We start from the raw sequence: 24,503 nt of genomic DNA, 5'->3' as shown, positions 1-24,503 counted from the left end.
AATGCCTTAATAGGTGTGCCACAGAACATTTTTATTAATGTAAGTATGCCTTGGGCTGGAAAAGGTTGAGAAACACTGTAATGTAAGGACCGTAGGTCTGTGTTAAGGTTCACTGGTGCTAGTGGTCAGTCACACGCTGGGGGTTAATATCCTCTCCCGTGCGCCCTGCTCAGATCTGCCTCTAGAGGCCTGGTTAGTCTGCTCCATGCTTGCCTGCCTCAGTGGCTCTCTAGCCACAGTATCAGCCTGAGAGGAGTGGGGAGAGGGCCCCGTGCCATGTGGATCATTCCCTCCACCCCTCAAATCACCCCACAGCCCCCAGATCTCCCCTCCACCCCCAGGTCGCTGCCCTGCCACCCCAGTCCAAGAGCAGGAGCAGCAGGAGTCGGGGAGGGCTTCCCCCTCCATGCCTGCTCCCCAATCTCCCTGCAGCATATGCCACCCCCACACACCAGATCCATCCCCCGGGGGCCCTGCAGCTGCCCTTGCCCCTTCTCCGCCTGTCCCTCTGACTTGCCTTCCATTGCAGTGCCTAATGGGCTTGTTAGTGTAAGTGTAACGTGTAACAACATCCTTAGACTTCAGCACCTGTCAGCCTGCAGGGTCACAACCCCAGCTCTGGAGGGAAGTGACCAGGGCCTGCAAAGACGTTGTGTGACTTCATGATGTGAAGCAGAAATGTGGTTAAACTACATTTTCCACCCGCACAGGAGCTGTAGGGGTCCTGTGTTACTTGACCCTGCAGCCTGAGCTCAAAGCAGGCTCATTGTGGGTGTGGGTGGAAGTCTGGGTAGAAGCAAAAACTTCTTGCCCCCTCCAGCTGGGGTTCCTGGGAGGAGTTCGTGGTGTCCCACAGGGTGTGCGCCTCTGGCACAGACGTGCCCTGGCAGAAACAGGGGCCAGAAAGGAGAACAAAGAAAAAAGTCTGAGAGTGAGTGTGGGCTGGTGGTTACAGCAGGGCACAGAGAGCCAGGGAGCATCGGCTGCAGTCCCTTGTGTGATCCGGAGCCTGGCAGCCAGGACTGCCATCCTATCCCCAGTTCTGCTGCTGGGTGAAGTGGAGCAAGATGATGACAGTGAGGCTTTCCAGAGTGCCCCCAGGGGAGTCAGGGATGCAGGACCCTTTGCATTCAAAGGGAGCAGCGTTCAAATATCCCACTCCTCAGCTCTCTGTGCCTTATTGCTTTCACCCACAAAGTGGGAACGAGCTCTGCCTTGGGGTGGAGTGGGAGGGAGCCGAAGGCCGAGGCACAGGCAAGAGTGACGTGCAGGGAGGCTACCGGAGGGCACAAGTTACAGCAGGCCTCTAGGCAGAGAAACTGAGCACTCACAGGTAGGGTGACCACCTGAGTGGAGCCGAGCCAAGCCCATTGGGGTGGGGGCCGGGGTGGACTTCCCAAAGCGGCCTCGGGGCTTCCTGTCCTGCTGCCCTCCCCCTGCAAACCCGCACTGGCCATGCCATCATGGCAAGACACCCCCTGCCCACCCGGTAGCAGTGAGGGGCGCAACTCTGCTGCTGCCTGGTGCGTGTGGGCACCTTGCCGTAGCGGTGTGGCCAGCGCAGGGCTCCTGGGGGGCGGCAGCAGGGCAGGGAGCCCCAAGCCTGCATCCTCCCCTGTCCCATGCACAAATCGGGGGCGGGGGCATATGACCTCCTCCCAGGGAGCGCACACAGCAGTAGGGAGCTATCCCCCCCCAAATAACGAGCCACCCACGGCTCTATCCTGCTCTCCAGCTGGGCTCTGCAGCTGCACTTTCCTGCCCTGGGGCCCAGGCACTGCACTGGCTGGGCAACACCCCCAGCCCCGGCTCCAGCCTCCAACCCTGCCCCACTCCCTTTTTCACTGTGGGGGCCTCAATCTGCACCACACCCCACCTAGACCTACCTGCAGGCAACTGGGGGAGCTGCTCTCCACTGCTGTTTGGGGCTGTGTTCCTGCCACATGCTTGCGTGCATGCACGCACATGCATGTGGCACCCTCTGCATCCCACTCCACGCACACAGCCCCTTGCAGACAAGATCTCTGCAAGGGGAAACCCACCATTTCCTGTGTTTTTTCCACGGTGCATAGAAAATCCAGATCCCTGCATGATGCTGTGAATCTAGTACAAATGTGGCCTCAGAGTCAGGCAGTCCAGGACCAGGACTTGAAGTTCCCATTTCGGGACTGTCCTGCCCAATTAGGGACAGGTGGTCACCCTACCAACAAGGGTCACGTGGGGTGAGGTTGCGCTTGGGGAGAAAATGGTGTTGGACCATGTCATCGGCTGGCGGAAAGAACCAACCAAACCGAACGGCTTTGGCACGTATTTCATGGCAGATGCCCACACATAGGCATCTGAGCTCAAGTGCGTGCTTGGCAAATTTGCAGGCAACACCAAGTTAGGTGGAGTTACAGACACCCTGGAGGGCAGGGCCAGGATCCAGAATGACCTGGATAGACAGGAAAAAAATGGACTTTGATAAGTCAGATGGTAAGTCAGATGAAAGCCAACAAATGCAAAATCCTGCACTTAGGACCCAATGATTGCACATACAAATACAGACTGGGTAACGGCTGGCTGGGCTGCAGCGCTGCAGAGAAGGACACGGGGGTTACAGTACGCTGGGGTGGGAAAATGGTCACCACGGCCAGTGGCTGGACTCCATTTCCCAACAGCCCCTGTTCATGTCACTACAACTGGTTTCTATGGAGACCCCAGTAGGTGGCACATGACCGGTAGGGCCAGGGTTTCCCTGGAAACTGGCCCCAGCAGAGCTGGCAAGGCTGTGGCGGGGCAGGGAGCTGCTCCAGGGCCGGAGCTGGGATCTGGCGGCCGTGGCAGCGCGGTCCAGAGCCAGGGCAGAGCGGCGACCTGCTGCCGGCAGGCCCCAGGCACCCCTTCCCCCTCCCCGATCGGGGGGGTGCGGGCGGCGGGTCCCACCTGTGCCCTGGCTTTGGACCGCAGCATCCCTGCCGCTGGACCCTGGCCCTGGAGCAGCTCCCTGCCGTGCACTGTCTCCATGGAAACCAGCCCGTGGAGGCCACGGTGGGTCCGGTTCAGCCCACAGGCCAGACCGTGCCTGTCCCATACGGGCAGGGGCTGCTGGGAAGTGGAGGCCACGGTGGGTCCGGTTCAGCCCACAGGCCGGACCGTGCCTGTCCCAACAGTCGGCTGTAAAATAAATATGAGCCAACAGTGCGCTCCAGTTACAGAAAAGGCCGACAGCGCACTGGGTTTTATCATTAGGAGTGTCGCCCGCAAATCAGGGGAAGTGCTTTTTTTGCTCTGTGCGTCACCGGTGAGGTCTCACCTGGCTCCTGTGCCCGGTTTTGGGTCCCACGCGTGAAGAAGGGTGGGGACAGGTTGGGAGGAGTCCAGTGCAGAGCAACAATAATGACTCGGGGCCTGGAAGGCAGGACTTATGAGGAAAGGATTAAAAAAAACGGAGGTTATTCAGTGTGAAGAAGAGACGACTGAGGGGTGATTTGATACCAGTCTGCAACTCCCCGAAGGACTATTTATAGAGAGGACAGAGATGGGCTTTTTTCTGTGGCCACAGGGACTTAACTAGGAGCAATGGCCTCAAGCTTCAGGGAGGACATTTAGCTTGGCGAGCAGGAGGAGCTTTCTGACTCGGAGGGTGGTCAAGCACGGGAGTCGCGGTGTGTCCATCCCGGGAAGTTTTCGAGCGCAGGCTGGACACACACTTGGCTGGGATGCTTTAGCCAGGGATGACCCTGCCTTGAGCAGGGGGCTGGACTAGGTTGTGAGGTCCCCTCCAGCCAGACTTGCCTGTGATCCTGAAATCTAAAACTCAGCATCGTGCAGGCTGTCACAGCCTTTCAGGCTGAGGCTGGTTGGAGAGGCCAAAGCGGCTCTGGAAGGTAGTGCACACGTCAGCTGCAACTGAAGCATCCATCACAACCAGACACCACAGGACGCAGGCATGTTCCCCCCACTGAAATGCAGCTACTTCTGGAGTGGAGCAGAGCAGAGCTCTTCCAATGGTTGCTTTACACTTTTTCTTTAAATGCAGAAGCCCAGAGCAGAGGCCAGATGTTCCCCTGCGTGGCTATGCAGAAACCAGCAGTTGCTTCCTTCTTTTCACCAGGTAACTGCTGCACCCTTGGACGCGAGGCTTCCCCAGAGCGACTGTCAATGCACTGACAAGCCAGTCAGCATGTCAACAGTGAGTGGAGGGGCTGGTCCAGTACTAGCAAGACAACAGGAGTAACAGACTCTGGCTTTCCTGTGGGGCAGAAGTTTCCAGCTGCCATCCTCAGCACCTTCCCAGGCCTGTGTGCATGCACAGCTGCTGGCAGACAGCATGGGCCCCCACAGGGGGCCATGGGGACAGAGGCTGGTGGGCTTTGCCTGGACCCCAGCAGTCAAGAATAGGTTGCTAATAGCCCTGCTGAGACCCTGTCCCCATGAATCCTGGAGCCTCTTCTCCCCGCTTGGAGCTGCTTGCCCCTTCCAGCTGCACTGTGCATGCAGAAAGCCATCTCCAAATCCACGCAGAGCTGGTCCCCTCACCTCCTTTGCAGCTCTCCCAGAAGCCCCACCTGGTTGGGGAGCTAACCAAGCCTGTCATGCTCCAGGATGTAAGCCAGTCACCATTTGCCTGGGGGTGGGCAGGAAGAACTGCCCCCTTCCCCACCAACCACCCGCGCAGGCCAGTTATTGCATACTTGCCCATGAGTGGGGATCCCTGCACCTTCCCCTGCAGCCACTGGACTCGGGGAGACGGTGTCCTTTGGCACAGCTGTGCCTGTCCTCCCTGCTGACTCCCAAGGCCTGAACACGGGTCTGCCCTTCAGTGCCTGGTATTGTACCAGACCTCAAGGCAACAGGGACTGGGCCCTGCGCCTGCCCCTGGAACCACTGCACCATACTCCCACCCCTTGCGTACCATGTAAGAGGGCTCCGATGTGAGCGGCGAGTCCCACACCAGTGGCGTGGAGGGACCAATCTCAGCCCCGTGGTCCTGTAGTGGTTCAGCTGGCCCCTTGGGCCATGTCCTGTGGGAGGGCTGGGAGGTGGCATCCCCTGACTAGCTGCCACTCATGCTGCCCCCTCCTGCTGCAGAAGCACTGGCCCCCGGGGACACAGTGCATTGCCAAGCATGACCACAGCAAGCCCAAGGCTCGTGAGCTGGCCTTCCACAAGGGCGACATCATCACCATCATCGAGGCCTGCGAGGTGAGCCATCACAGAGGCACGAGTGGGGGGCACTGAGCTCGGGCGGGCGGGGAATGGGCCCAAGGGGGCAAAGCTGCAGCATCAGGCCAGTGGCAGGTGGCCCAGAGGGGCAGTGCCAGGGCTCATCACTAGAGGAGGGACCACTCCCAAGGGTCAAGCCAGTGTGACGGGGACCAGCAAGGAGAGGGAGGATGCCCACCTTCTCCTGGCAGTGGGGCTAACACCCCTGCCTCACACCAAGAAGAAGTGGGGTGGAGCAGGGGGAGCACAAGGTGGGCTCACAGGGTGAGGGGAAGTACCAGACGCTCCTTCCCCAGAAGCAGGCACCCCCCCAAGTGACGGCTATGACACCAAGACGTGCCACGCTCTGCTTGTTGTCCCTTCAGAGCAAAGGCTGGTATAGAGCCAAACACAACGACACTGGCGAGGAGGGGCTGCTTTCGGCCAGCTCGGTGCGGGAGCGCGAAGCCATCCGCGTTGACCCCAAGCTCAGCCTAATGCCGTGAGTACAGTCGGGGCCCCTTGGTGGCAGGGGCACGGGCACAGTGTGCAGGAGACATTGTCATGTGGATATGCCATGACCAGTCCTCCTCCCCTGTCACCGTGAAGGCCATTACAAACTGGGTTGTGGATGCTTTCATAGCATGGCAAGAAAAATACACTGGACAGGTCTGGGAAGGGTTGGCCCTGCTCTGGCTGGAGAAGGGATCAGCTGGGGCCAGCGACTTTCTCCAGGTCTGGCAGTGGCTTCCAGCATGGTAGTGAGATGGCTGTGGGATTAGATGGGCCATTAGATGATGTGGTTTGGAAGAATCAAATTCACCCATCAACCTTTTCCCACTACGGCACATGGCACGTCTGGGGGAGGAGTCCCGGCAGCTGGCGGTGGGAGAGCCATGCCCGGCTGCGCTGGTCGTGGGGGGAGATGTGTCCCCCACTTAGACCTGGCAGCGAGGATGAGGAACCGTGGCAGGTTCCCGGCCTGTGCCACAGTCTCCTCTCAGCATCTGCCTTCTCGCCCTGTCTCCTTCAGCTGGTTCCACGGGAAGATCTCTGGTGTGCAGGCGATTCAGGCGCTTCAGCCCCCGGAGGACGGACTCTTCCTGGTGCGCGAGTCCATCCGGCACCCCGGGGACTATGTGCTGTGTGTCAGCTTTGGGAAGGAGGTCATCCATTACCGCATCGTCTATGAGGAGAACGAGCTGACCATCGACAACTCCATCCGCTTCTGCAACCTCATTGATATGATTGAGGTGAGCAAGAAGAAACTGTGGGGCCCCCGCTCTGCCCCGGCAGCAGGAACTGCCCTGGATCACGGGGTCTTCTTGTGAGCAAGGAAACCACCACCAACAAAACAGTCAGGCCCCACAGGGCGAGTGTTGTGGGATTAGCTCAGATCCTAGACCCAAAGGGGATGGCAGCCTGTCGCCCACTTTCCCAGGCTGCATTCGGCCATTGCGGCCTACCGGACAGCAGCCAAAACCACAGGTTGTAAATATAGAGCAGCTGCCAAGAGCTGCAGTGCAGAGGAAGGAAACAGTGTGCTTCGTAGATACAGCAGTGAGTCTCTTCACCTCTCTGTCACCCTCTGCACGAGAAGACACAGGCATGAACTGGGGAATGCACCCGATGCTGCTCCATGAAGCAGACATGTTTCCTCACCCCATCCAGCAGGCGGGGAAACTGAGGCACAGGGAGAGGAAGTGATTTCCGTGTGGTCACACAGCAAGTCAGCTGCAGAGCTGGCGTAGACCCCGAGTGTTTTGGTGCCTTCATTCCCTGGGACACGCTCGCTGGGAAGTGTCTTGAAGTGTCACCCAGCAGCTCTGACTGCCGGACCTGTGCCCCCGCCCCAGAGCCCGTCCATGCAGGCAAATGGGAGATGGGCCCCCAGGAGCATTCAGTTCCACCTCTGCCCCCCGTCATTGCGGTGCCTGGACATCCCAGGTCAGGGGCATGGCCCACATGTTACAGATTAGCACTTGAGGCACAGGGTGGATTAAGTGACTTGTTTAAGAGCGGACAGGGAGTCTGTGGCAAGGCTGAGATAAGGCTAGGTTTCCTGCTTCTACAACTGGTGCTCTACCTGCTAGGCCACGCTTCCTGCCCTGGGTTGGGAGAGACCTGGGCACTCACCCTGAGGCTAGGAGCTAGTAGTGCATTCCTGGGGATGAGAGGTAGGGAGATGAGTGCCGCTTGCTGGCCAGTTACCCAGCTCCTTTGCCTGTCACTAGCACCATTAACCTCGAATTGGGATTTGGGACCACTCCACTGACACAGTCACATGCAATTTCTCCCCGGCCCCTGCAGGTAGCAGGCAGTGCCCAGATCCCCTTGCTCCTGGGTGCTGCTACCCCCACCTCCCTCTGAGCACCCAGCTACAACCAGCCCCACCAGCCGCGTCAGCGCAGCGGGGTGGGATGAAGCTGCCGCACTGCCGCTTCCCCTCCCATCCCAGCACAACCCTGCCCCTGTGATGCTGGGTGTCAGGACCTCCCTGGACAGACCGCCTGACTCACCTGGTCTGTCTATCTGCAGCACTATATGAAGGAGCAGGGAGCACTTTGCACCAAGCTGGTGAAACCTAAACCAAAACCTGGGACAAAGTCTGCGGAGGAGGAGCTGGCCAAAGGTAAAGAGGGGTCAGTATGGAAACGCCAGAGAGAGGCGGGGGTAGGTAGGGGGACATGCTGCTCTGGAGAAACAGTACTTGTGGGGAGAAAGGAAACCCCCAGGTCCAGAGGCCTTTGAAGGACAGAGCTGGTTCTCTAGCTGCCTAAGCTGCGTGGGCCAGAAGTGGGCCAGCTCGTCGAGAGGCCGGAGCAGCGTGAGGCAGGGCGGGGAGGGCCCTGCACCGCCCGAGTAACTGCTCTGCTTTGTCTCCCCTGCTGAGCCCAGCCGGCTGGTTACTGAAGCTGCAGCACCTGACGGTGGGCCACCAGATAGGGAAAGGCGAGTTTGGAGGTGAGTGTTTGGGACAGCTGTGGGCACGTGGTGCCTAAGGCCCTGGAGGACCTGCCCACACGGCGCGTGATTTAGCCTGCGGATGGGAGCCTGAGTCAGCCCGGGCAGTGAGAGCCAGAGCCCCCTGCCCATACGTGCTGGGACTGGCTGAATGGGGAGCTCTGGTCCCCTAGTTTACTATGATGCTTGGATGGATGGGGCAGTGATATGCCATGGTGATCTGGGGCCTGTGGACACTAGCCCCCACGGAGATACGTGCTAGTGGCTGATTCCAGCTTCGGTGGCTAGTGGCTGAGCGGGCTGGGCTCCTTCCCAGAGATGGGCTCATTCGTTACACCTCTCCTCCCCCTCCGGCACACATGGCTTTGCAAGCTCAGTTCAGAGCTCACCCTTCCCTCCCCGGCCTCAAGCTGCCAGCTCAGTGTGGCCGTGCTTTCCCCGGGAGCTGACAGTGTTCTCCCTCTCTCCCCATGCTCGCCCACGCAGACGTGCTGCAAGGAGAGTACATGGGGCAGAAAGTGGCTCTGAAGAACATCAAGTGCGATGTCACTGCTCAGGCCTTCCTCTCTGAAACCGCTGCCATGACGTGAGTGAGCGGTGGGGCGGGGGCAGCCTGCCCCCAAGTCAGCCCTCTGGGGTCCCCGCGCTCCCGGATGGGGAGTGGAGAGTGGAGACACAAGCAGTTGGGAGATAAATGTCAACCTGCAGGAAGGCTGCTGGGTGTATGTGAGCATTTGGGGCAGTGCGTGAGACTGGGAGGTTGTGAGCGTGTTTGCGTGTGTGCGAGATTCTGGGCGTGCAATGCAGTGAGCCCCAGACTACCCTCCCGTGTCCTCTCCTCCAGAGCCTGGCCCAACCCCCAGGGCTCAAGCCCTGCTCTGCTCCTTCCTCGCCCCGGCTCTGTGGCACAAGAGTGGCTCCCAGTGGTTAGCTGGAGAGATGAGAGGGGTAGTTCGCCATCTTAGAAGTCACTTAGGCAGAAGGCGGGTTTCACAGCATCTCATGAAGTCAGGTGCTGCTTGCGAAAGCATTTCAGATTTAGTTAGTTTATAAGATGCAGATCTACCCTGCCTAGCCGGAGGAGTGTCGCACAGCCGGTCCTTCCCTGGAGTCCCCCGCTCTGCAGACAACAGTAGAGGTGGGAGACGGACGAGGATAATTCCAGCGGTGTGCGCTTGTGCCAAGCACTCTTGCTCTGCCTTTCCATTTAAAGGACCAGGGGGGAGGCTTGCGGGCACTGTCCTGCATGTGTTTTCTCTCTGCAAAAATAATTATCCCACAAAAACCAGGGTTGCAGCCCAGGCCCTGTGTGCACGAAAGCTATTCACAACCCCAGAGCAGGCCACACAGCCCCTGGGCGGGTGCAGGGTTCACTCTGCGAACTCTCTGGGCTCTCTCTCCCTCACACAAATGAGAGGCTACACGTGTGCTGTCTCTCCCTCTTAGAGAGGCACAGAGGCTTTTGGCATGGGCCTGCATGCAGGTATGTGCATGGCCCTGGGGATAGCTAGATTGGCCCCCTCTCTCAGAGGTGCAGAGCTGCATGTGTGCATGCGTGTGTTCCCTGAGCCTTTGTGGGTGTGCACGTGTGTGCAGGTTCCCTGGAGACACTCCAGCTGCTATCCACTCTTCTCCACACACATGCTGCATGCAGTTACTGCAGTCCGCCCAGATGCAGGGCGTTCCCTTAACCTTGTTCTGCCTCTAGGAAAGTCCGGCACAAAAACCTCGTGTGCCTGCTAGGTGTGATCCTGCACAACGGCCTCTACATTGTCATGGAGTTCATGAGCAAGGTGAGCGCTTCCTGGGTCTGGCTAACGCCCAAAGCAAGTCACGTCCCGGTAAGGGACAATAACTCCTGCTCACTGCTTCCCTTCTGCAAGCTCAGGGTAGTGGTTGTGGCCTGTAGTGCCTGCCCTGGGTCACTGGAGACTGGGACTTGTTCATCCCAGGTCCCTGCGGGAGAATAAGACAGCAGGGTCTTAATTAAGAGGGACTAGTTCTGGGGTCTGAGCCAGCCACAGAGGCCATTCACACAGGTGTCATGCAACAAGGTCATGGAGGCAGCGTATGGGTGGGTGAAGGCCGGGCTGGTGGGTCATCAGAGGGCTTGGGGTCACCAGAGCCACCAGTGCAGAACCCTGCCCAGCTGCCTTTGGTTTCTGACGAGTCTCCTTCTCCCTCCGGCAGGGGAACCTGGTCAACTACCTGCGCTCGCGAGGCAGATTGGTCGTCCAGGTTAAGCAACTCATCCAGTTTGCCCTGTGAGTTCTGCTCCCTGACGTGACAGGGTGGAGATAATGCTATTCTCACCATCAGGACAAGCCCTCTCCTTCTATCATCCTCACGCTTGGCCCTCTCCCATCACCTCTTTCCTCCACGTGCAGTCCAGACATCCCAGCTTCACACCAGGGGAAAGTCTCCAACTTTATCCCTTTTTCCCAAAGAGACAGTGGCTTGCCGAGGGTTGCACTGCAAGGCAGCGGAAGAGCTGGGCCTAGCCCCGGGAACCCTGATCTCTGCCCTGCTCTCACCTCAGGGTGGCTAAAGCCAGAGACAAGAGGCGCTGCAGGTCCGAGGCTAGGGCTGTTTGCTGTTCTGGGTGTGAGGGGATGGCCGGCCCATTCCAGTTCAGCAGTGAGTCGTCCTATTTGGATGGGATTAACTCCAGTGCCCGTGGCTCCAAGGCGGGGTTGGCTGCGGCGCGCAGGTGCTGAGTATGTCCGATCCCTGTTTCCCCCCAGCCTGACTAATGCGGTTGTGCTACGCAGGGATGTCTCGCAGGGGATGGACTATCTTGAGTCCAAGAAGCTGGTGCACAGGGACCTTGCCGCGCGCAACATCCTGATCTCGGAGGAGAATGTGGCCAAAGTGAGTGACTTCGGCTTGGCCAACGTTGATCCGAAAGGCGTGGACACCACGAGGCTGCCAGTGAAGTGGACGGCTCCGGAGGCCCTGAAACACAACGTGAGCGAGAGGGAGGTTGGCAGGGGTGTCCCCAACCAGCCCCTCTCTCCTTCCCTTCAGAGGGCTCCCAGCCTCCACCCCTTCAGATCCTGCCCCCTTGGCAACTCCAGCCAAGATTTGTCACCCGGTTGTGACCAGCTACAGCAGCTTCGTGGGTCTGTGCAGTCCAGTCCCGTGTCGCCCTGTGTTGTGCATGCCCCTCTGCCCCCTGCACTATGTTTGTCTCCAGGCATTGTGAAAGGACCCCCCCACGATGCCTCTGACCCCCCATGATGCCTCTGGAGAGGGTGGACACCCATGGGACATGCAAATGCAGCGACACCTATGGTGCAGTGCCTACTGAGATATCCGAGCACATGGGGAGTTGGGGGAAAGGGGGTGCTGCCAAACCAGGTGCATGAAAACACCCAGGAGCCAGGGTGGGTGACGCAGCATCAGCCACAGGTGTGGGCACCGGCTCCATCTGGACCCCATTGTGTCATTGCCTTGTTAGAGGCGCAGTAAGGTTACAGCAGGAGCCAGGGCTAGACATGCCTTGCAAAGGGCCAGATTGGTCCCCAGAACGCAGTCCCAGGGAGGACCCAGAAATGTGCCTTAGCCACCGGTCAGCAACCTTTCCCAGCCACGGTCTGGAATGACCCCGCTCGCGTCCGAAAGGCCTGACGCTAAGACCTGGCTGCCACAGGTGCTTCTCCCTGCTGCCCCATAGTAAGCTCCCTGCCACCACAGAGCATGGGGGGAGTGCCCAGCACTGACATGCCAGCTCGGTGTGCCATATCCAGTGGCTCCAGGGGCTGGATCCAGCCCGTGGGATGTAGGTTGCAGACCCCTGGCCTAGGCCCTTCAGCAAGGGGAGAAAAAGCCACAGGCCCTGGTAGCCTGTCATGTGGCTTTGTGACTCGCTGCTGCAGCTGCCCCTTTCTTGTGCTGGCCTAGAAATTCTCAACCAAATCGGACGTCTGGAGCTATGGGATCCTCCTCTGGGAAGTATTCTCCTACGGCCGGGCGCCTTATCCCAAGATGGTGAGTGCCTTTCCCTGGGGGCTGGCCTTGCTGGCTAAAGGTCCTTCTTAGTAGTTGAGCACCTGGATGACCCATGGCTTGGGTCAAACGAAGACACTGTGTCTTGCAATGCCAAGCACCTGAGCATGGGGGGGAGCCAAGGCTGCACGTGGGGTAGGTGCCCTACCTGCGGGGATGGAGGTGGCATGGGGGCAGCGGTGCAGGGATGACTTGATTACAGGGAGTGATGGTGGCTTAAGGGATGGGTTGATCACGTGGATGGAGGGGCTGTGGCAGGTGTCTGGTGAAAAGCAGTGCCCCAGTGAGGGAGGAGGTGGACCTTGTTTCTCTGTGGGCAGGAGGACTGTAGGGAGAAAGCAGGAAGGGGGCAGAGGTTTTCAAAGCAGGTCTCTCTCTCTCTCTCCCCTCCACAGGCCCTGAAAGAAGTGAGTGACATGGTGCAGAAGGGGTACCAGATGGGGGCCCCTGATGGCTGCCCGCCCTCCATCTACAACCTAATGAAGAACTGCTGGGAGCTGGAGCCAGGGAAGCGGCCTTCCTTCAAGAAGCTCACTGAGAAGCTGCAGAAGGCACTGACGCATACAGACAGCGCTTAGCCCTGCCAGCTCCTGCTCCCTGCCTGCAGCAGCGCTGGGCAGGGGAGCTCCACGCAGCCCCCGTTGAGGTCCCTGCCCTCGCCAGGGACCAAGCCACAGTGCACGGGACTCCCTTGGTGCTGGGACCGGCCCTGTGGGCTCTGGTGGCTGTCTCCGCTGGCAGCGATGGCGAGGTTGGGGCGCTCACATCAGAGCTCCTCCTCTTCCCCCTCCGCCTCGGGTCTGACACCCTCAGCGAGATGACAACGTCCCTCCAAGTCCCCACGCGAGGCTGAGAGACTCATTTGGATGCAGCGCCCGAGAGCATGTGCACAGGCTGCCGATGCGCACCCGCGCCGGCTGAGGGGCGAGAGTATACGGTGCAAGCTTGCAAGGGGCATGGCCTGGGATCATGGTGCCAAGTCTTAGTCACACCCTGATGGTTTCTGGATCACTCAGGTGGTCCTGGTTCAACAGCCTCCTGCACTGATGTGGCTGTCGGAGGGGCGGGGGTTGTCACAGGGACAGCGGGGAAGCCAGGACCCCTCTGATTGCCACCTCCAGGTCCTGGGCAGCAGGAACAGCGGCAGCCATTGCTCGGGGCCAGCAGTGCACCTTTGTGGCCAGTACACATGCCAGCAGCACCCAGTGCTGTAGCTCCCCTCACCCCGAGGGCAGGGGGCTTCTCACATGAGGCCTCTTGTCGCAAGGCCTGGCACATGTTGGGGAGAACAAGGAGAGCTATTCCAGTGCCCAAACCAGCCCTCTCCATGCTGCCGCAGCCATTCTAGGCTAGATTGGCTAAAGCCGGGTGTCTGGGGATGGGAAAGACCAGTTACAGTCCCTGTCCTTCCCCAGGAGGGGCTGCTAGCAACCCCCCTGCCCTGGACAGGGCACAGGAAAGGGGGCTGGGTATCTGCCCACCTGCCAGTTCCACTTCCCCACCTTTGTGCAGGTGTTTTCACAGCTAGGGGCTGCAATACTTTCAGGCAGCATAGGGCTGGGAGGAGGCTCCCTGGGGTGAGGGAGTGGACCTGAGTGTCTGGGTGCAGGGTCCTCACTGGAGAGGAGCTGCTGCTCCCTGGTGATCAGCCCGAGACCTGGGTGTCGACATGCCCCGACTGATGCGTGTTTCCAGGCGTTCTCTTGGTGTTTTATGGTTTTAAACATTGTCAGTGACAGTAAATGCAGAGAATACTACAGGTCTCAGTCCACACTGAGCTCTTCGTCTGCACCTTGCCCCTGCTGGTGCCTCAGTTTCTCTTCCCTGGGCTCTCAAACCTGAAATCAGGCCGATAAGCCAGACACCACCAGTTTCCCCAGCCCGGGGCAGTCTGAGGATTTCTTTCCTCTGTTTGGGTCCTGCTGCTCAGTGTTTCCTTCTGCCCCTCATTATGGGCAGTTTTGGCCAACCCCCCCCTTCACACCTGGGCTCTGCTTGTCCACTTTGTATCCAAAGAACAGGTGACTGACGGGTTGTCACATGATCCCAGGCATCCGTCCCCCCCCCCCCTCACCTGGAGGCAGCTAATAGTCACAGGTGTGGCTAAGCTCAGGACACTTAAAAAGGCCAGATCACCCCATGACCCTCATTTCAATTAGACCACGAAGTAATGGATTGCTAAGGCTGTTAGTACCAAGGCCTGGACACCTAGATATGCATGCCCAAGGGAACATGCACATGCACAGAGCTGCCACATACGTATACAGGCACGTGAACACGCCTACGTACTCATGTACAACTATACTTGCAAACCTGGGATATATATTCATATGCATGCTCGGGCATCCAGGTGCATGGACTTTCTCATGCAAACACTTGCACGTGTATGCACACATGCTCGGAGCATGTTCGTGTTCCTAGTGCCCCTCTCAAGCCATGGAGCCTGGAGAAGGGAGACCCCACCCCCTCCCCGTCGGCCGGCTGGAACAGCACCGGACCCAAGGTTGCATATAGCTGGCAGTGTTTGGTGCCCTTGATTCTGACTCTCGGGTCTGAGCACCCGCGCGGCCCTGCTCTGCCTGCCAGGCAAGCGGTCTTCCTGCCTGTCCTGCCCTGCCCAACACCTCTGGCTACATACAGACATTGGGAGAGGTTAGAGTGAGTTAAAAATGGCCACCTGATCTAAGGTAAGTTGGGATGCCAAGCAGATTGTGTGGACCAGCAGGATCTGGGAGGGAGTTTGGGAGGATGGGGGGGGCCCAGCAGCTATTTTTAGCCCCATTCCCACCCCCACCAGATGAACAACCCTCCCAGCAAACCACCCCCTTCCTGATCCCATCTGCACTCCCCCAACCCTGTCTTAGTTCCTTGGTTCCCAGCACTGGGTAATTCTGGTAAAACTGGCACTGGGAGCAGCTTGTGGGATGGAGGATTTTGCAGGCCCGGGGGCTGGCTAGTTTGCTGCGGGGCAGGAGGCATTGTCTGTCTTGGGGTGAGGCAAGCAACCAGGGGGCTAAAAGTAGCTTAGTGCCAGGGAGAGGATAGGAAAAGTGCAGCCCCAGGTCTGGAGCCCACGGCTCAGCTTTCCCAGCCCTGGGGCTGCACTGGGAAATGTGCAGAAGTCCATTCAGACTGGTCTCACTGGACTTGATCTAAGTTAGACTACCTCCAAGGTACAGTTAACTTAAATTGGGTCAGCCATTTTTAGATTGATTTAACTTCCTAAACTTCTGTACAGTTCACACATAGATCAATCTAACTAGGGATCCAGTGTAAGCCCGGCACCAAGGCAAACTAAGTTAGGTGAGGTGGCCATTTTTTATGCAATCTAACCTCCCCAAATGTCTGTATGTACCTCCACATTCTCTACCCCACCCTTGTCTTCCAACCTAGCAGGTCTGCTCACTGACCCCAACCGAAGGGTTGTCCGAGGACATCAGAGAATCATAGAGACGTAGAGCTGGAAGGGACCTCATCTAGTCAGCACCCCCCCCATCCAAACCATCCTATGCAAATCCATAAACTGACCTACTAGTAGACCTACACAGCCAACCCTGATACAACCACAAGACGTAATGTCCTAATGTGCCGCAGATGGATCGGGGGGCCAACAGTGGCTAATGTCCTGCTGCTGCAAGCATCGTTAAAATATTCTTGAGAGATCCAAGGAAGAGGGCCATGCCCCCCACTACAGAGGAAGGCAAAACACCCACAGCCCATACCAATCTGGCCATGGGGTAAAATTCCTTGCTGACCCCAAATCTGGTGTGATCCTGAGCGGAGGAGAAAGACCCTTCAGCCAGGAATCTCCAGGTCTCAGTCCCAGCAGGAGCACTGGTGCACCCCAGTCATAATCCGCAGCCTTGGCTGCCACCAAAAAAAAAAGCAAGTAGCAGCAGGAGGGGGGGAAAAATCCTTCCCAGCCCCATATAACAACCATCGAAGCCCAGAACCGTGGGCAATACCCATAGGAGAACGTAGGCACAACTATGCCTAGATCATCCCTGACCTGTGCCTGTCCAACCTCTCCTTGAACAGCTCCAGTGATGGAGAGTCGACAGCTTCCCTGGACCATCTCTTCTACTGCACTTAGTCCCAAGATGAAGAGGTGTCTAGGGCAGGTGCCTTTCAGCAGCCACAGAAATGCAAACAGGAATGTGCACACTCACCCCCACGTCCTTCATCTGCTCGGACTCACAATAACACCCTTGCATCCCTGACACCAACAACCACTCATACTGGCCTCACACACACTTACACAGCAGCATGGCCCTCTGGACACACTTTCCTCTGCTCACACTCACACCATCTCACCACTCTCCCTGATGCTCACTCATGCTACACACGCTCCTGCAGACTGATGCTTGGGTGAGGTTTTGTCCATTTGCCCTCCCCGCTGCTCTCACGTCTGAGCCAGCCAGGGTTGGATGCCCAAAACTCCTGGTGAAATGTTTGCATCTCTGTGTCCTGTGGGTGCAGGTGTGTGTGTAGGGGGTGCTTAGGAACCCCCTCTCTGCCCTGCCCTCCTTAGCATAACGAACACGAGGCCCTTTGGGTCTCCTTGTCAGAGGAGCTGGTGTCAGCTAGGGTGAGAGGTGGTCAGCACTGAAGATGCGACCTTCCCTGCCCCACCCCTGTCCTTGGCACGTTGGAGCAAGGAGCCCTGTGAACTTCATGCCTCTTTTGTTTTAATCAGGATGTCGACCTGGTGAACGCAGCAGCACTGGTACCAGCACAGCCCTCCGGACTGTGTGCTACCTGCTGCCTCTTCACCAATTCCCTCAAACGGGGAAGGTGGTGGGGTTACGGCTTTGTAACCGCAGAGCTTTGTCCTAGCGCCAGCTGCAGCTTTGAGCTGTGGAGGTCCTGGTCCAAGCCCCAGCGCATTGGCCCTGACAGCAGTCAAAACACACACTCGGCAGCAGCCCATCCAGGCAGGTCCTTCGGGTGCTGCCCTGATGCAGCAGTCCAGGGAGCACTCCTCACGTGCTCGCACTCCTCGCAGGAACCGACCTCGGGGTGGGTGCGTGGGCCATTGCACCCATGGGGTTACAGTGGTGCACAGGCCCCCGCACAGGGGCAAACCATTTGTTCCCTGCTACCACTGCTCCGTCCAGTACACCGGCCCTCGTACCCATTGACTAGAACAGATGGCAGCACCTCGTACAACCGGGACCACAGCGTCAGCCCGGTTTGCGGAGGCTCCAGGCCCCACAGGGGCTACTGTGGAAACCCATCCAAGCAACTTAGCTGGCCCATTCCTAGCCCCCCCGGGTCTGGGATTCATTGACTCTCACAGTCCCCAGGGGCAGGACAAGGGGGCAGCCCCTTGTACCAGCTGAGATACGAGGCCCAGGGAGGCCACCAGACTTTCTCAGGGGCGCCCAAGAGGCCAGTGATGGAGCAAGGACTTAAAGGCAGGTCCCCTGAGCGTGGGCCGGTATCTGAATTTCTGCTCTCCCATTTCCATCTCCAGTTCTGTTTCTGTAGCTCCAGCACCCTCCTCATTGCCCTCACCCCAGAGGCCCTAGGCAGCACTTTGGCCTGGCCCACCCCAGTGACACTGGGCATACGGGGGCTTAGACCCAAACTGACCCATGGCAGAGCCCTAGGCCTTGGCACTGCCCTTCCCTGTTCAGACTGGCAGGCGGCGATGCCAGAGACCTGAGCTGTATTAGGGAGCCCCACCGAGGTACAGCCAGGCCCGTTCACGTTGCCTGGTCTCTCATGGGTCCCTGGGCCCGTCCATCCTGCCAGGACATACTGCTGCTTTGCTAGGAGTGCCCCCAGACACATTTTGGGGGAAGATTTGTGGGGGAGCAGGGGTCTTCCTCCTCGGGAACAGCTCCTGTTTTCTGGATGAACCTCCCTTGTGTAGGCAGCAGCAGCAGCAGCAGGAGGGGAAGAATAAAAGAGTCAGTGCCAGGAAGAGTCAAAGGCAGTCCCACCTCCTAGGGTAACCCAAAATCCTACTTGGCCCACAAGGTACCCAGTGCGCCTGCCTCCCTCTGCCCCTGTGACTTCTTGGCCTCGGAGAGAGACAAGGCACACTGCCCCAGCAGCTGACCCGCCAGGGATTGAGCTTCTCTGATTAAATCAAAGAAATTAGTTCAACAGCATCCTTAAGCTTCGAGCTGAAATTAGACCTATCCCTGACGGGAGTGGGGTCAGCCCCGCTAACATGGAAATGGAGCAGACCTGGCTGCAAAATCAGAAGGGAGGTGGGTGAGCCCTTAGGGCTTTTCCCCAGCACACCACCCCCCCCGAAATGCGCCACACCGCCTCTCTGCTTCTTAGCCCTGGATCTGAGCCTGTCCCTTCTCCATGCTCTGCCTGGTGCAGGGATTACACTTTAATCAGAATCTGTGTGGGAAATTGCTTACATCTAGATTACAAGCGCTCGGCATCTACCCTGGGCATATCAGCCACAGCCCGTCCTGCCCGGGGATGAAACCCTACTGTCACGCTGGCTCGCAGACAATCTCGCTGCCTCGGTGGAGCGCAGATTAATGCAGTGGGGGGCAGGGTCTGTGTGTGGACGTGGGAGGGCCGGGCCCACACCAATCCCTTCCAGACTTGCAAACCTTGATTAAGTCTTGCTGCCTAATCCTCTTGTGTCTGTGCAGGGTCCTAGCACATCGGTAACCCCACAGCATTGTCCCAGGCGCAGCTCCACCCAGCACGGTGGCTGGGAAGCCTTTTAAGCTATCAGCCTGTCCAAAGGAGTGAGGGACTGGGGCATGGGCATCCCAACCAGTTTGAAGGGGCTGAAGGATACCAAAAAGGGCTGAGACCAGTGCCTCTGCAGGACACAGGGGTGGGGAGGGGGAACTAGCATGGCAGTGAAGGCCGGCTTGGAAGACGGGGTGTGACCTGTCTTCTCGTCTTGGGGTGATTCCTGTGCAGCTGCAGAGCTCCACTGATGGGCCCAGAGCCCCACGGCTGTCCGGCCGCCTGCGCGTTTCAACCCCGGGCTGCAAGGGATGGAGGGAGAGATGGACCTTCTCGTGGAAACTGCACTGCTAAACTCAGTTCATCCTTTTCGTCCATGCAGCCACCTTCCAGCTCCCTCCCCACCCTGGATCCTCCCTGCCATGTTCCTCCTACAGGGATCGTGGCCTGTCAGAGCCTGGCCCCCGGGTCTCTGAGCCATACTTCAGCTGAGGAGCCCTATCAAGGGCTCCTCAACGCGATCACACTGACTTGCCAGAGGCAGAGCTGTGGACTGGCTGGGCTTGGCAAAACCAGTGTAGCCAAGGCCTTGGCTTCTCTCATTTACTAAGCACTGGTCCCCCTGGATCACATGTACCAACCCTTGGTTTTTTCCAGCTGTTCACCCTCTGGCCACAGCCACTGCTCTTCTCTGACTCCTCTCAAACCCACCTCTGGGTGCCCCCACCCGGTGGCACTGCCCTGGCACGGTCTCCCTGGCACTGCAGACATGGGAGGCATGCTCCCCTGGTCCCCCTGGGGTCAGGGCTGCTTGCTCATTGCACAGAGGCCCCATCCTCAAGGCATCTGCACCAGCCAGGACCTGAACTAAGACCCTCCCCCAGGCCTCAGTCCCACCTGGCTACTCACCTGGGGGCACAGGAGAGATCCCAGGGCCACCCTTGGGAGGGGGGAGAAGAGTGACAAGGTCTCTCCACCCAGGAGGCTTTAGCTTCCCCTCCTAATACCTTAATCCTGCTCTTATCCCTGTGAGTCCCCGTGACACAGAGCGTCCTCCTGACCTTGCAGCACAGACAGCCCCTCCCCAGGGAGGGGGACCTGGCAGCTCTCGGCCCCGGTGCTTGCCAGACACAAGCGCTCGGAGGCTCTGTGCCGCCAGGATCCAGCATGGCTTCCTTTTTCACAGCAGCCATGAAAAGCTTTAGGGGCGGAGGTGAGGAGCAGGAGGAACCCAAGGATGGGAAGAAGGCAGAGCTGCCCAACGGCATGTCCCACGAGGAGTTTGAGGAATACCAGCGGCAGCTGCTGGAGGAGAAGTAAGATTTTGCCCTCTGTGGCCCTCTGCCGCCTGGGTCCCTCTGTGCCCACGGGCTGCCAGCCACCAGCTGGGTCTCAGCCCCGCGGGAGGGAGGGGGAAGGCGCACCCAGCTGCTCTGGGCATGGACAACGCGCCAAGCCGAGGCAGAGGCCAGCTGGGTCACCAGAGCCCCGTGGGTGTGGGGAAGGGGCTGTACTGGCTGCTCCTCCACAAGTGTCCCTTGGATTGAGGTCCCGACCTGGTGAGCGGTGGGGACTTCTCCAGCCCAGCCCGAGGAGCCGGCCAGGGGGCATGCCCCAGGTGGGACGTCAAGACTCAGGAGCCAAGAGGAGAGGGGAGGTGGTGGGAAAGCAACAAGGGAGAAAGGAAGAGAAGGACAGGAGTGCTTGGGCAGGGAGAGGCTTGGCAGGGACACAAAAGCCCCTCCATCAGGCTGCTCCCCCAGGGCCTGGCTCTCAGTCTGTAGGGATGAGGAACGGCCTCCTTGAAGGCCAGCCAGCCAGGATCCCTGCCGGGTGAGGGCAGACACAGGCCCATTGACAGCTGTGGGCTGACGTACAGGTGCTGAGGAGCATCCTTCTCAGAGCTACGTTTGCAAAAGTGGCTCCTGATTTTGGGCACCCAATTTGACAGTGGGTGAAGCCCAATTCTTGGAAGTGCTCAGCACCCAAGATTGCTGTGGGTGGCCTGGAGCCGCTGAACTTAAACCCCACTTTAGAAAGCAGCAGCCTTCAGAACTGAGGCAGCTCCCTGAGAGCTTCAGATGAAGATCAGGATGGGGCCAAGGAGCAGGACACTTACGGTGCTTGGAGACTGCCCAACTAAATGCTTCACTAGCTCACTGGCTGTTGGCACTGGGGGTCCTGGTGCACAGTGCCATGTGCAATCAATATGTCAGTCCATCTTCATGCCAAATTTACAACCAAGCCTAGCCCTAGGTGGTGGCACAGCAGGGCTGCATCCACATGCACCAATGATTTGTTACCTGTTGCTAACAAAGCAACGTATGTCTGGACTGTGACCTTCATTCTACCTCTGCAGAAGCTCATGTCTATCTAAAGCACTGAGAGTTTGGACCGGGCTGTCCGTCCTGCTCCGAGTACGTCTGCCCTGTGTGGGATAAATGAGTGTGTGCAGTGTAAGGTGTGGTCACTGGAGGGCACACTTGCTAACTTGGCAGATTATCCAATACTTTCAGGCAAGGTATTTGCGAGCGGCCACTGCCTGGGCAGCCTCAAGTATTCAGGGATCTGATCTGAGGCATCCTGGACCGCGCAGTCAGCAGTGCTGGGCTCCCGTGGGCCCTGGGGATGTTGCTAGGTGAATGGGTCTGCCGCTGGGTAGAGGGTCACTCCGGCTGTTTCTTGTTCCTTCCTGCAGGATACAGCGGGACAAAGCCTTTGCACATAAGAAGGCAGAAAGAGCCACTGTCCGGATGCACCTCCGGGGGAAGTACCGCCTGCCACAGGTACGGGTCGCTTGCCCTCTGCTCGGCGTGAAGCCTGGCAGTGCCCCGAGCAACCACGGGCCGCGCTATCCCAAGGCCGCACCAGAACCAGGCTCCATGCTTGCACCAGCGCCTGCAGGGAAAGTTCTCCAGCTCCTGGGAGCCAGGGACACGCTCCCTGACAGGAACCAGCCGTTCTCTGCCATGCCATTAGTTTGGCACCTCTGTGAGCCTCCAGGGAAGACCCAAAGCTGGGGCTTCTTCCTGGCGAGGGCAGCAGTATGTTCCTCCGTCTCATGCGCACACCCCGGCTGGTGGCATCACACTACTGCAACCCCGAGTTGTAACCCCCAACCCTCTTGCGTGCCTGCAATCCAGGGAATCATGTACCGGCCTGCAACGTGGCATCGTACCAGGTGCAGCCAGTGTACCTCTTGCCCACAAATGCACCCTTCTCCCAGTCTCCAAGGTTTCCCCCTTGAGATCTCTGCTTCCAGGGTTTCCTAGCTCAGAGAGATGGCCTGCTTTTTCTGACGACCAGTGTTATTGAGGCCTACCTGCTCTGACAGCTGGGGTAAGTCAGCAGAATAGCTCCTCATACCATTCAGGGTCATAAAGCACGACACTGTCACGCCACTCTGCATCCCTATTTGTCCTCTCTTCTAATCATCACTTCCATGACTAGGGCACCTGCAGCTATGGCATCCCTGGCACCCACTGCCATTTCAGGGGGGCCCTGAGCTAGAGGCAGGGCAGAGGGTTCACTGGCTTTCTTTCCTCATTTCAGAGTGAACAGGATGGTGCCCAGATCCAAGTGGCTGGAGGAGATGTGGATCTCCCTGAGGATCTGGCTGCGATGGTGAAAGAGGAGGAAGAGTTGGAGGACGAAGGGTCATACTCTTTCTTGGAGAAGCTGCAGGAGATGGACTTGGAAGCCTTGAAAAGTAGAGCACAGGGCACATTTGATGAGGTGAAGGGGAAATGCGTGCTGATGTAAGCCCTTGTACTGCTGCCCAGCTGGCCTCCTGCTACGTGAGCCCATGCTCAGGTCTGGGGCTCTGTCACCAGGTGAGAGCAGCTCAGTCAGGCATGCAGGTGGGTCCGAGTCTCCCCCAGGGATGTGGGTCCTCAGAGGTCTGGACATTCAGGTTCAGGGATACCGGGGCTGTTTAGGGCCCCAGCTCCCAGTGGTTTCAATAGGAGTTTGATGGCCATGTAGAGGTGACGCACTTTAATGCCAATGTGGGTCTGGGTCTTAGATGCCACGGAGCTGGGTGCCATATAAAATACAGAATAGCCCCCGGCTGCTCTCTCTTCTCCCTTAGCCACAAACAGAGGCCACATGCAGGACCCCCAGCCCATGCCCCAGCTCTTCCTGGGGCAGCAGAGTTTGCTGGGGGCAGCGCTGCCTGGCCCTCTGGGGCTGCGTGGCCCTGAGCCCCCTCACCGCACACACAGTTGCATTCAGTTAACCTGGTCTCTCATGACCGGCTGAAAACTTGGCTCTGATGGCAGACTGCTGCGGAGCCTGCTTCCCAGGAAAGGCTTTCCTTATCCCGCGGCGCCGGAGGCAGCTGGGAGCTCTGCTAATACTCAGCCTGGCACAGCTCAGCCCAAGGTCCCATCCACCAGCAGCTGGAGTTGCAGGGAACTGCAAGGTTGCATCCCAAAGGCTGGATTCAGTCTCATTCTTCGCACACCGTGTCGGTGGATCACAAGTGAGTAGCAACACAGTGCCTTGGCGTCAGAACTGGACCGGAAATGCCCTGCGCATCACCTACACAGCCAATTTTGGCATCTTTTCTGCTTTTTGATGGACAGGGCAGTTGCTGGGATTGTATGCCTCCTGTGCTGGGGAGAATGCAGTGTTGCCCCAGGAAGGCGCCCTGTCTACAAATCTGTAACTCTGGCATTTGCAGCACAGCAGTGACGGTGCTAGAGGAGACCTCTTTCTGCAAGGGGTAGGAGCAGGAGGCAGGCTTGCTAGCCGCAGCGAGCACATGTTACCCTGCCTATCCATCTCCATTCCTAGCCCAGTACTTCATCTCTTCCCAGCCAAACCTGCACAGTGACGATTTGGAAACGCACAAAATCCAGAATCAGCCCCAGAACGGAGCTGCATGTAATTCTTAATTAAAGCTATGCACAATGGGAAGCTAGTGAAAATTGTGCCCTTTTTATTTTTCTCTTGTTAAAATATGCTTAAAGGATCACCCTTCTCTTTCATGAGACTTTGTGGTGCAGCGGGCAGCACCACGGCAGACCTGCCACCTTCCCCTTGCTCTCTCTTGGGCAGATAGGTTGTGCACACTGTTTGGGGTAGGAGCCATCCCTGCCAGTGTGGGGCCCTCACAACGTGTCCTTGATCTTAACAGGGCCCTAACTGATAATACTTGGTGCACAGGGCAGTTTTCTCTCCTCACTGTGAAGTACCAAGAGCACATTGAAAGGTGGGTCTTGTTTCCAGCTGGGCTTGTTGCTACAAAACCGACTCCAAACCCATTTCCCTTCAGACCCAGACTTGGTTCGCTCTCAGATCCCAAGGCGAGTACGTGACATTCTCCCTCTTTAAATGATCGGACACAGAGCTGGGACTCTGCTTCTCCTTGCCTCAAATGCTTATGTAGGCAGCTGGCGTGTCCCACCCCAGACGTCACCGCAGTTCAGTCCCTGCATAATCCTGTGCTGTAACCAATATGCACTGATATGTAGGGGGGTGAGGGGCACTAGATCTGCTCCCAGGCACAGGACTGCTGCCAAAGCTGTTGCTGTTGCTACTAAGCAGTAGCCTGGGCAAGTAAGACTACCCAGAAGTATCTACACAAGACATTTGCTGTGCATCTGACTGATTCACTGCCCTATTAGGGCGCTTGAAACCAATAAACTCCACGGCAGGACAGTTCTCAT

General features: G+C 58.2%; 2 protein-coding genes across 2 annotated transcripts in view; both read left to right on the top strand.

Annotated features, from left to right (window-relative positions):
• Positions 1-13,918, top strand: part of MATK (megakaryocyte-associated tyrosine kinase) — a 19,502-nt gene extending 5,584 nt beyond the window's left edge. The window contains exons 2-13 of the mRNA XM_019550623.1: positions 4,097-4,174; positions 5,074-5,187; positions 5,574-5,689; positions 6,221-6,440; positions 7,726-7,819; positions 8,086-8,151; positions 8,638-8,737; positions 9,860-9,944; positions 10,342-10,415; positions 10,923-11,118; positions 12,055-12,141; positions 12,555-13,918. Of these exons, the coding sequence (XP_019406168.1) occupies positions 4,166-4,174; positions 5,074-5,187; positions 5,574-5,689; positions 6,221-6,440; positions 7,726-7,819; positions 8,086-8,151; positions 8,638-8,737; positions 9,860-9,944; positions 10,342-10,415; positions 10,923-11,118; positions 12,055-12,141; positions 12,555-12,737 (1,344 nt within the window). The 5' untranslated portion in view covers positions 4,097-4,165 and the 3' untranslated portion in view covers positions 12,738-13,918. The remainder of the gene's footprint in view (positions 1-4,096; positions 4,175-5,073; positions 5,188-5,573; positions 5,690-6,220; positions 6,441-7,725; positions 7,820-8,085; positions 8,152-8,637; positions 8,738-9,859; positions 9,945-10,341; positions 10,416-10,922; positions 11,119-12,054; positions 12,142-12,554) is intronic.
• A 6,008-nt stretch (positions 13,919-19,926) lies between these two features.
• Positions 19,927-22,924, top strand: LOC109320564 (complexin-4-like). The gene is made up of 3 exons (XM_019550702.1): positions 19,927-20,147; positions 21,530-21,617; positions 22,384-22,924. Exons 1-3 carry the CDS (start codon positions 19,999-20,001, stop codon positions 22,591-22,593), a joined length of 447 nt encoding a protein of 148 aa, XP_019406247.1. The 5' UTR covers positions 19,927-19,998; the 3' UTR covers positions 22,594-22,924.
• The last annotated feature ends 1,579 nt before the right edge of the window (positions 22,925-24,503 follow it).

This window comes from Crocodylus porosus, unplaced genomic scaffold (genome assembly GCF_001723895.1).
Source record: "Crocodylus porosus isolate Cpor-Errol unplaced genomic scaffold, CroPor_comp1, whole genome shotgun sequence".
NCBI classification, from domain to species: domain Eukaryota; kingdom Metazoa; phylum Chordata; order Crocodylia; family Crocodylidae; genus Crocodylus; species Crocodylus porosus.
Note: the sequence above shows the minus strand (reverse complement) of the source record. Positions and strands in the feature narration are given on the sequence as shown.